A 12,434-nucleotide genomic window follows, 5' to 3' on the forward strand; every position below is an offset into this window, starting at 1 on the left:
GGAAACGCGGTAGAATCCTAAAGAGCCCTGGCATCACAAAATGGATGCCACCAGTCACAGACACTGGGCTGCCCTCCTGCTGATGACCGAAACTCGCAGTGCAGGAAGCCCAACAATAGGTATCCTGTCACAGGGAGGTGTGACCACCTCCCAGACAGGGTTTAGTGTATTGGGGCTGGGTGGGTGCACTCTTAGAGTGCTTTGATGTCCTGCACTGGGGGAGCAGTAGGCTCCTCTGTGCATACACCAGTTCAAACCGGCTCAGGGGCTACCTGCCCCTGCTCTGGCGCGAAACTGGACAAAGGGAAGTGGGTGTAGCCACCCACTCCCCTGACCCTCCCATAGGTGGGGTCATAGAGCTAGTCCCTCCCTTCCTTCTAGTATAAGTTAGGGAACCCTTGCCATTGCAAACTAGATATCCCTGGACGACACTCTGAAGAAGAATCCCGGACCTTCGAAGTTCCACTACCTCTGGAAAACTGAAGAATCTCCCTTGGAGTCAAGGAGTGACTCTCTGCTTGGCAGGCACCAAAAGCTGTAAACAACGGGCGCAAACTCCACCGCTCCCGCCGGAGCCCGAAGTCCCTGCCACCCAGGAAGAGGATTTCCTGACTTCTCTAAGGCCATCGTGAGTCCCCAGCGATGCTGAGGCAAGTGGACCCCACGAGCGACGAGGAACCGCAATCCCTGGGTACCGTGCACTATTGTCGAGTGCAGCCCTTCACGACGTTCTACAAACCTGTGCTTTGTGCCACGTGTGGTCCAAGCCTCTAGCAGAGATCCCTCCAAAGATCAGAGGTCCATTTCGTCCCGAGTGACCGTGGGCCCCTGTTGAGTGGATCCTCCCGAGGCATCTTCGCGATCCTTTGCCGGCTGGCTTGTGGGTCCCCTGAAGACTTTTCTACAATTCCAAAGGGCTCCCCTGGTTGCTCCAGGCCTGCCCTGACTTACCCACGCTGGGTGAGTCCCCCAGACCTTGCTGGTCTGCACCGCTGACTTATTGTCCTTTCCACGAGACTTGCTGTTGCCAAGGCTTGTTGGCTCCAATCTGGTCGCCAACACCGCAGTAAGCTGCAGACTTCATGGGACACGCCGAATCCAGCTCCTGGTCATCGTCGACGCCTCCTGGACGTCGTGGCTGAAGAGTCAAGACACCAGTGAACTACCTGAAAACACCCGACGACTGTGGGCATTCATCTTCCTTGCCCCGGGTCACTGCCAAGTGACTTTGAACATTGTCTCCTCTGCTTTCAGGTCTTCCTCCTTCTGAATCCAGGCTTGGATTCCACGGGACACTTCTTCTTTCTTCACAAGCAGCAAGTCTTCACTGGCTCCCATTGAAAACGACTCTGTGACACAACACCAAAAGACACCTATGTACCCGGCTTCCCTGGGTGAGGTAACTCCAGCACTACGGTGCTCCTGTGGGTGTTGGCTCTAGAACTACTTACCCTGTAAGTGACTTGCTTGTAGTCTCCTTCGAAGTGCCCTAAAACTCTTAATTTCCAATCGCGACTTGCACCATTGAAGTCAACGGCGATTCACGGCTGTGTTAACACACTGCACGCGTCCCCCGTGGGTCCTTTACTTACCTGCCTTGGGTGGTTTCGTGAGGCCCCAACACTTCTAAAGGCCCTAGGCCTTGTCCCTTTGCAAGTCGTTGTCTCTAACTCTCTTTTTTAGTATATGGTCTGTTACGCCCCTAGGGCACCAGCCATATTTGTGCTTAATTTATTGTGAAACGTTGATTTGTGCATATGTTCCTGACTTCTAATCTCATAAAGAGATTAGTAGAGAGTTGGTTAGTAATAAATACATATATATTTTATATATATATACCTGTGTGGTGTCCTTTCATTTGGTGATTCAAGAGATTATGTGGTAAAACAGGCTGCTTTACATTCCTCCAAGACTTAGCCTGAAGGCTGCTCTCCACAGCTACCACTAGGATAGCTTTCCGTAAAGGTTGTCTTAAACCTACTACCATAAGAGTCGAATTGTACTGGTGCAAGTTGTCCACTTTAACTAGTGAACAGCATATACCAGGCCAACTTCTCACAAAGACATTGGCAAGGAATAAATCCCTAGGCACAGAAGGGTTGCCAATGGAATTCTATCAACTGTACACCCCCTTACTGGCACCGCACATGGCTGACATGTGCCTGAAGGTGTTCACAAAGGGGATTGTACCAGCAACCACGTAGGATGTGTTGATAGTCTCTATTCCCAAACAAGTAAGGGAGGAGCTGGGCATCTCCTTCTACAGACCTATGTCCATGCTATTCTTGGATGACAAAATTCTTTGCGAGGTGCTAGCGGACCATCTTAGCCCACACCTTCTGGCTCGGTGCACCTGGATCAAAATGGAATTATCCCCTCAGGAAACGCATCCCTAAATATAAGGAGGTTGTTCCGAGTCATTGGTGAGATACACAGGCAGAGTCAATCTGACTCTGGGGTCTTATTGATCGACATACAGAAAGCTTTTGACAGGTTACATTGAAACTATCTGCAGGCGGTGATGCCGCGGATGGCTCTGGCAGCATGGCGGGAAAAGTGGGTATTGCTAATCTATGCATAAGCTAGGTTCCACACAGGAGGCTGCAATTTGAAGTCCACAGGGGAACGAGACAGGGGTGCCTGCTGTTCGCGTTCGCACTGGAACGGTTCGCTTGCGTGGTCCGAATGGAGGGTTGCGGTAATGGAATCTGACTCCATGAAGAAGAACACCGCATATCTCTCTATGCCCACAATATGCTGCTGTACCTGAACATGGCTGACATAGAGTCCAGTGCTGTGCTGGTCTGCTGACCAACTTGAATAGCGTCTCAAAACTTTGCACAAATTTGTCTAAGATGTACGCATTCCTGCTGACTCGCATCGCCAGCTGGCTTCCCCATAGGTTGTCCGAGCCAGCCTTCGATGGGAACTGGTCTCCTTTAAATATGCTGGTGTGAGGATATACCATGACATGGTAGAGATTAGAGAGTGGAACCTGGGAGGCTTCCTAAGTGCTCTCACAGGCAGTGTGAACTTTTGGCGCATTCCTCAGTTGCCTTTAATGGCGAGAATATCCTTATCCTAAATGGTGGTGCTCCCACGCATGCTTTGCCATTTTGCTAATCTCCCTGTTCGGAATCTGTGGACTTGGTTCAAGACAGAAAATTTGCTGCTACTGGGAGAAGGTGATTCTGACCATCTTGTCCACCCAGATGTTTTGCTTTTTGATCGCCTAGTTTTTGACCTTTTACTGTGGAAGAGACTCATAACCTGTGACTTCCCCACGGTAAGCTCTTGGTAAAATAGACCACGCCTGTTTACTTCCAGTGTCTGCCTTTAAAGATAAGGCCTCTGCGACTCAGCAAGGATAAGGGGCACTTCGCTGGTTACCCTATAAGAGTCGAGCCCTGTAATGGGGTGTCTGGTTTCCAGTAGTGGACAAGTGTAGACCCATTACTTGTGCATACCACACAGCTAATGACCCATTTTCCTACAACTACGGGATCTGATATGGGAAAGGGAAGACATAGGGTTTCTCTGGCCAGCCTGCAGTGCCCTAATCCCAATTTTGAAATCTACTACCTGGATGCCCAGCTGCAATGGATAGCCATTGGGTTGACTTTGCTGAACTAGGACAGCTAGGCAACAGGCATTGGGAGAGTGCCCTAATAGCTCACATGCTGGGAGTTAAACTGTGGGAACCCAAACCCACTAATTTGACTGTCTCCATTGGCCCTGGGTGCTGCAAGGATGGCCCCACTCCTCATGTATGCTTCTGCAATCCCACATGTGGGCCTCCCACTGGAAAGAGGAGGCTACCTCACTGCCCGGCGAATGCGGGAGTGGACTGCCGCTGGGCTGACTAAGATGGGTGACTGCTACTTTGAGGGGGCAGCTGTGAGAGCTGTGTGATCTGATAGACGAGGACAGTCTCCTGGAATCACATTTCTTGACTTATAGAGCCCTCGCGGGCTCCCTGGCAGCTTTATGAGAGGATAGCCTTACCAAATCCAAAACCTGTGACGTGCTACAGGTCCTGCTGACCTTTGGTAGTGGCTGTAAACTCATATCTTAGTTGTACAAATCACTCCAGGCAATGACCGCCAACCCTCAGGCGAAGCAGCGAACATATTAGGAGGCTACGATAGGAGGGGAACTGAGAGATAAGGAGTGGACTCATATACTAGCCCATCCACGCAAGGTCTTCAGAAATACTAAATGTTGTTACACACAATACAGTTATTTACACACTTTTTATCTCATACCTCACAGGGTAAACACTATCTTTATGACAACTGACAAAGCGTGTCCCATGTGTCATACAATTGATGCAGACTTTATTCACATGACATAGACATGCATGACAATGGTCAAGGTCTGGCGGGAGGTCACTGCAGATCTAAAGAGGGTGCCCGGAATGCTCCACAAGCTAACGACTGCTTCCTGTTTGCTTGGTTTTTATCCCTAATCACAATCCCGCAGGGCATAGAATAGATTCACGGATCAAAGGGCCTGATGTACAGATTATTCATTTTGCGATTTCTCAATACTGATTAGTACCGAATCGGTACTAAGAGGTCGCAAAATTGTATTTACAGTATGGCCTTTGCCTTAAATAGCGATTCCTTATGGTTCGTTATTTAAGAATTGTGATTCACAAATAGGGATTCCTTATCATTCTCTAATTGCGAATTGCCCTATGTCTCACTCTAATGACCTCACAGAATCTATATTGTAGACTGGAGAAGTGCATCAGGCCACATGTTTGATAGTTTGTTGGAGTTTGGAGACTGAATCTGTTGCCATCCACCCTCATCCTGCATCATGGCTAACCAAAATTCACAGGAAAAAAGCATTAGAAAGCAAAAAAGGAAATGTAGCACAAACACAGCACACTTGACACATTCGCAGTATAGAATACACTCTCACTGGACCAGGAACAGTTAAAAGTTTCTGAAGTTTTTTTCTTATTGTTTTACCCTCTGCCTTTTTCACAAAGTTGCACTTGTGGTCTCGTATTTGGCAATATAAACATCCTTGAGGAGATGCTCCATTTTAACTCCTTCTTTAGTGAGTCTGGGCCCACTTACTCCTTAAGCTGCATTATTGGCCTATGTTTTCATCAAGACTGTCACAGCTATTGCTCCTCAATAATACATGTTGACCTCTGCTAGATTTATACTGTGAACTTTCTCTTTATGTTGTTTTTTGGCCCTTGTTATTTCAAAAGCATCAGTTTTAAGACACTAAATGTCTGTGTCCATATTTGGAAGATACTTGCTCAAAGACTCAGCATTTCATGCCTAGCAAAGTATACCTTTCCCTGGCACAATCATTCTCTGAATAATTTCTCTCACTGTGCCTTTGTTACTCAGATGTCACAGGTTGAGCACGTGAGGACCCCGTTCTTCAGTCTTTTGAAACACTACCCTTAATGTACCCAATCCCAATAATTTCCTTAAATATTTGCAAATGTGAGAATTTTCATGCAGGTATCCGCCACTGATCTCAACCTTGCATCTTCACTGTCATTGACTTACTTGCCAGTCTAGGAATCAAAATGTCAAAAGAAAAAGGATTTATCCTTTACTTCAAGCGGCAGACTGGATTAAATTGGGGCAAGAAAATAAGGAATACATTATGTCCTATAAACGCCAGATGATGGAAGATACACACAATATTTCATACAACCAGTTATCATTGATTCTTGTGGATGGTCTTGTGTGGGGAACATCCCCTTGAATAGTGTACGACACTGGAGTCATATCTGTCAGAAAAATGGTGAGCAGAGGCAGTTTCACAAAAAACACATAACTTTTAAGCCTCTGTTTCAGTTAAACCGGTACATAAGAAAGAAACAAGGTTAATTAAAATCCATAAGTCACATACTGCAACCGAGATTGTATTAATGGGTAGAAAAGATGCTGAAACATAGACATCAAAATTAAGGTGTACTGTGAAGTTGGTTAAGCAGTTCAGAGACTGTCTCGACCACAACCGAGAAGAGGGTCACATATTATCCCTAATTTCATATGACACCTCCGGAGCCATGTGTAATAAACTCAAACTATCTGTGTGGTTACCAGAGATACACATATGAGATAAACATATGGCCTGAACTGTGGCATTCATTCAAGTGCAGCCAATAAGGCAGCATGACATAAGTATGACCGAGAGGAAGGGAAATAAGGAAGTGACAGAAATGGCAAATTTGAAGTACATAAAATTGGTACTGGCTAATTATGAGGTACATAAAATGGGAACAATAAAGCTACCCCACAAACAAATTAGCAAAATACAAAGGCCTAGAAAATATATGCTATGGTGGTAATCCAATTAGTATTTAAAGTCCACATAGAGTGCTGAATCTAGAAGCAAATACATTCCAAAATCTTTGTACTATAAACCCCAGCACCTGATTGTTTGACTATGTGCTACTCTGTTGGCTCAGATTTCCCACTGCCTTTAGATTTACTTGTTTCAAACCCTTTCTCCTAATCTGTATAGAAAGAGAATTACTGTACAACATAAAACTTTCAGATCTTGTCATTCAAACCTGGTGTGTAGGTACCACATCAAGAACCTATGAGATTTTCAAAATAATGGTCATATTTATTGAGTGGAAAATGTTGAACCTGAGCATTTAACAATGGTAGTAAAAGAGGGGGTTTCCACTGCTTTCATTTCAAAGACGTGTTAACACGAACCCCAAGGTGAAGGAAGGAGACAGAGGGAAGGATCATTACACTCTCCTGACTTACTGCAATTGTACTTCCATCACATTTTTTGTTAGTTTGTTAGGGATGTGTGGCCATTGTTTCTGTAATGTAATGTAGTGTTTGTAATAATTCTTTAATGAACATGTCCCTCACAGAACATTGGGTGACCAGTTTGTTGTAATGGGATGGATGTATTCTTGTGGGAAGTGATGAGAAGATGTTTTGAGTGGCAAATTGACAGGAAGATGGATATCCCCTGTTCTTCTGTTCAGGAGTTTCACCTCTGAAAGACACAGGAGGAAAGACTGAGTGCAGGGGACTTCCATGAAAGACTGGCTGACACAGTCACATGGCTATGGAATTTGTATAGTTTTCTTCCCTTAGATTCATGGGGAACGTGGTGGTTTTGTTGATCTTACTTTTTGGCTGCTGCCCTTGCTGTGAAGTAATTTCATGCTCATTTCTCGCCTCTGTGTCTTAGTAGAAGTGGAATTTCAAGTGCTAGGAAGTTTTACATTTCAACATTGCAGGAGAAGAACCTTATTTCTAGAGCAATTGATGCTGGCAAGCCTTTTAGATACTAGAAAGGTTACTGAAGCAAGAAGAAGCCTTTAGTCCTAAATTGAGTACACACCTTATAATGTCAAATTACTTCTCCTACACAGTCCAGAAGAGGAGTAGCTAAATATATTAAAGGTCCATACCCAGATCCATGGTGCTCTTACATTCCAGTCTTTTATCCTAACTCTTCTGCGCAAAATGTTATAAACACCCACATATTGAATACCAAATATGTTAAATAAAATAAACTTAGATTCGAATTTAGAATACATTGACGTACTAGAATAAGACATGCAGATCAGTGCAGTAGACGTAATAGTGGTGTGTTCTGCAGTGACTGAAGTTCAAGAATGAAGTGCTAAATTTAATTGCCAGTAAAAGAACAGCTGGAGAATAATAAAATATGTGTGAATTGTTGGGATTAACAAATATAAAGTAGTGTATAGTACTAAATTTAGAATATTTGGACTGTGCATTGGCAAGCAAATTGTAAGCATGGCATTATCGTAGTTCAGGAGCATCCACCGTTAGCCAGCATTAGTGCACATTTTGGATATCTATGTTACGTAACTTTAAACTCCGTAACCCTAGATGGGAATCATTACAGAGGTATCTGTTATCAGGTATATATACATCTCACAGGAAACACTGCTTGGCAAAGCAGCACTTGCTGATCTTTATGGCCTTTAATATCACACAGTGGATAGAGAAAACGTATCCCTTTTATTATTGACAATGTTGTGTGGGGGACAGAAGGCTTTCAATTTCGCCCAACTCAGATAAGTAAAAACTTTTTTATTACCGATGCTAAGCAGTGAGGGGCTGCACCAGGCAAAACTAGCTCTTGATTGGTGGGAAATCCCTCGGAAACCACTTCTTTCTAGGGCCCCCCTCAAAGCAAAACATCAAACAAGTGATGTTCTAGGTGTCCACAGGAAAAAGGACGCTATGGATGCTAATAGTTTCTCTGATTATCATCCATAGGGTCCCTAATATATGTAGCAGAAGATATCAAGACACAGGCATGAGGAGGACAGACTCTTGCTTGTCAGCAGCCGAAGCTTCAGGCCCTGTGGCTTTGTTTAAAAAGATTGTTTGATCCATTCCCTGCAGAAACTCCTAGACCCAATGTTTCTCATTGCTGTAAAGTGGTGTCTTTTTCCAATTTCTCTTCACTTTATTTCCCTATTTTTTCCTTCTGGGTTTCAGTTTTCTCTTATAATGAAGATGCACTATGAACCACTCAACTTGTGGTGATATTCTTTCTTCTGTTTACCTTCCTCAACCCCTCATATTTCTACTTGGTCATAAGATCTTCTGTATCTACAGTTTATGTTTTATCACTTATGAGGGCGACCCAGCGCTTTCCCTTTGTTGTGTTTTAATATTGTTTTATTTGTACAAATCTTAAAGATTGTTGAGATAAAAAAGAAAGCAGTTAAAGTTCATATTCATCTACATCCTCAAGTTGAAACACCCCTTGATTTTCCGTGTTTCTTTTAACTTTGAATTGAATGTATTGAGTCCCTTACTATTTGTAGGTGCTTATCTCAGCCAGATGAATAGACAAGCTGCAGTCATCATCTGTGTTTAGTGTTTCTGAGATAAAGTTGTCCTCAACACTGGCATGCTCCTGATGCTTAATGCTATATTAGTTCCAATCCCTGTTTTGTCCTTTATCTCTGAGTAATATGGAGACTCAGGACTACCAGCAGTAACTATTGTGACTTTTTTAGGAATTTTCAAAACTGAAAATTCGGTATATCAGATTATTTCGAAAATATGATGTAAAGCGTCTCTATTGAAGTTCAAATGCATACATACCAAAATGTCAAAAAGAGCTTAATAAAGAGTTGGTGAAATGATTTGTCCAAAAAGGGATTAAGCAATGGCATTTCTGTCTTTCGTCATGGAAATAGCACCAAGCTGGACAAAAAGACTGCAGAACACATGCAGGTAGTTGAACAAAAAGTGAAATGCATAGAAAGATCGACGGAGCATTAAGGATAAATTCGCTAGATTCTGTTAAAGGCGTGTGCTTAATGAAGACATTATTTTTTTCCCTCCAGGCACTATTTTACGCCGCTGGAAGAAGAACTGGTTTGACCTTTGGTCGGATGGGAATTTGGCCTTCTATGATGACCAGTACCGGCGAGAAATGGAGGACAAAATCCACATGCGCGTAGACTGCATTAACATCCGAGTGGGCAACGAGTGCAGAGGTATAATACAACATGACCCTACTTTTACTGTACCCCATTCTGTCATCACATTGATTAGTGTTGCCAGGTTGGGTTAAGTTTTCAACATTGTAGTGAGCCTAGATTCCCAGACATAACTTGCTATTTTCCTTAAATAGTAGAAAAATAAATCATTAGGTAGCACCACTGAGGAAGTCGGGTTCACTGGTGCAGTACAATGCAACGTGCCCTTTGGTGTGAGTCACTTATGGCAGTAAAACGTAAAACTCTGTGACCACACAGACTCTTTTTCTTTAACCAGTGTACAATAGATACACGTATGGAAACTTTCTCTACAGGCTATAAGGATCTTTTTGGAGTTCATAACCAACGTGTTTGCCAAAACTAGAAAAATCTGTTGAACTTCTGAAAAAACTGCAGTTTAACCCCTTGTGTGCCCATGACGAGCTGGACTCGTCATGGGCCGCGGTTGCGCTGTGCCCATGACGAGTCCAGCTCGTCATGAACCCCGCCCGCTAATGCAACGCCCGGCACAGGGCGGGGAAAGGGCGTGGCACACAAGGGGTTAAAAGTGATTTTGTTTGTGTTTGTTATTTGTTTGCCGGAAGAAATATATTCGCAATTCTGCATGATTTCTGCAATTCATTTCTAGTCCATTTCAACCGATGAATTCTGCTTTTTTTACAGAGGATAATTGCAAATTAAGTTTTATAGCCTTTAAAATAAAAGCTATGGAATAAAATATGCACTGTAAAAGCAAATAGGACATAATCTGGCCATTGCCCAATACAGCTCCCAGCCCCATGCTTCTGTTTATAGACTGATTTCACACAAAAAGTAAGGTATAAAGAGAGTCTGTGGCAAAATATTCACCATGGAATCCCCACTTTGTACATTTAGCGATTCCACATTCTGCTCCACTAGCAGTTACCGAGGAGGCTGAAAATTAATGAGTCATAGTAGGTCGCAAGTCGACCTACCTCATGAATATTCATGGGGTAGGTCTCAAATTGCGAATTACTAAGATTTGCTGCCATCACAGAAAAGGTATGCTGCTGTGTTTAGCAAGCCACCATACCTGTGATTGCTTTGAAATAAAGCATTTTATTTTTAATGCAGCCCGTTTTCCTTAAAGGGAAATAGGATGTGTTTAAAAAGAAAAGTTTATTTATTTTTTGGTTTGTTTAGGAGGGAGCAGTGGTCTCGTGGACCATTGCCACCTCTTAAACAAATGTATTTTTTATATTCACAAAGGGGAAGGGGTCTCAAAGGGATCCCTTCCCTTTGCGAATAGGTTAACACCCTGTATTCTGGTAGCAAAACATTGATACATAGCATACCGATTTGGCATTTGGAAGGTATGCCTAAATCCCATCCCTTTCAAATGCCAAATTGATATCCACTTCTAAACACATTTAGCGATTCAGAAACACTTTTCTGAATCGCTAAATGCATTTAGTATATAGGAAAGTCGATTTTAGTGCTCACACCTGGTTTACCAAGGCGGAGGGTTTGCAAACGCTACAATCCTTGGTACATCTGGCCATATGTTATTTATTAAAGGTAAGCAATTATGGGACCGCCATCTTTTTGTCATGCTCAGCATCATAGAGAAGAGTACCATGTGGCTGATTCCATTCTGCCTTTTCCCCATTCTTTTGAATGCAGTTTTTCTTGAACTCTTCAGGTCTAAATCTCATAAGGATTTATTTCCAAATGATTTTTGTATTCAGTTGAACATGCTCTATTGCATAATACTTAGCACATCCCTTTCTTTAATAGGAGAAAATCCACATGACCGGTGTCTTTCTACAGTTCCTTTGTTTTTAATCCACTAGCCCTATTGGAACTGAATTCTGTCACTTGCTTCTGTGGCATGTAAGGCACTTGTATTCTCTGCGGTGGGTTTTTTCCTGGTACAAACCCCCGGAGTGAATGTGAGCACTCTGCTTGCAGCATTCAACTTCTGCTACTCCTTCGTAAGAGAAGAGGACGTAAAAAATGGTGTCTGATTGCACTATTTGGTGAAGAGGAGAGAAGCCCAACGTGAACTGCTTAAGTTGAGATTTACAATTATGTGCTGTCAAGAGCAGAAATAGAATTTAGCTGTGCTGTTGAGCTAGCATACCCCATCCAGCCATTTTGCTACATGCTTTTGGTCTTATCATTGCCCTTATATATAATATCTGCTTTGTGAGCCATCATATTTACTTACTTTCTGAGGCATCGAAGTCGGGGAGGCACTTTCAATAGCTTTAGTTCAGTGTTATTGTGTGTGTTTACTGTAATGGCTTTGTAATGTTGCATCTGTATGTTTGGTGCCCTAAAAAGATAGTATATTTACAATTTACTGTAACAACAATAAAACATTCTTGACTACACATCTGAGGTTATGTTGTTAGTGGCTAGCATTAGGCTTTCCAAGCATCATGGTCCCCTTGTGCTGTTTTGCAGGGCTGGAAATTATTAAATGGATCTTAAGTGTAAACCATTGTGAAAACCAAATTGTTCTGCCTCAATAATCTGTCAAGGTCAAGGATGGTCTGCTGCTTCTCGTCTGCACTCCTTACCTTTATTAGGTTTGGACTTGCTTGCGACACTGCTCTTGTTTGGTGATGTGCTAGAAATGCCCCTCTGTCCTCCATCAATAGAATTCTGTTTTATCTTGGGGGCACTGGCTGGGTCCCGGTAGAGAGTCCCTTGTTCAGTGTAAGGTGCTGCTGAGGCTAATGTTTTAAACTATAAATGATTTGCTGTTGGTTGTATGTGTTTGACAGGTTTTCACTTCATAGATTGGACTTTTCTGTCTTGGCAGGTTTTCACTTCAAAGACTTGACTTATATGTCTTAAACTGCTTGAAGGTGTGATTTATATTGAACATGTTGCAGCTGAACACCCTGAAAACAGAATTTGTTACAAAAAATTCCTGTTTTGTAAATAGGAGGTGGATCCC

The 12,434-nt window shown here is 43.1% G+C and overlaps 1 protein-coding gene across 2 annotated transcripts in view; it reads left to right on the top strand.

The window, feature by feature from the left end:
* PLEKHB2 (pleckstrin homology domain containing B2) overlaps positions 1-12,434 on the top strand; it is a 340,607-nt gene that overhangs the window by 151,773 nt on the left and 176,400 nt on the right. For both annotated transcript variants that reach the window (XM_085634619.1, XM_085634620.1), the window contains exon 3: positions 9,350-9,502. In XM_085634619.1, coding sequence (XP_085490745.1) covers positions 9,350-9,502 — 153 coding nt within the window. The remainder of the gene's footprint in view (positions 1-9,349; positions 9,503-12,434) is intronic.

The sequence above is a fragment of the Triturus cristatus genome, chromosome 11, assembly GCF_964204655.1.
Source record: "Triturus cristatus chromosome 11, aTriCri1.1, whole genome shotgun sequence".
NCBI lineage: Eukaryota > Metazoa > Chordata > Amphibia > Caudata > Salamandridae > Triturus > Triturus cristatus.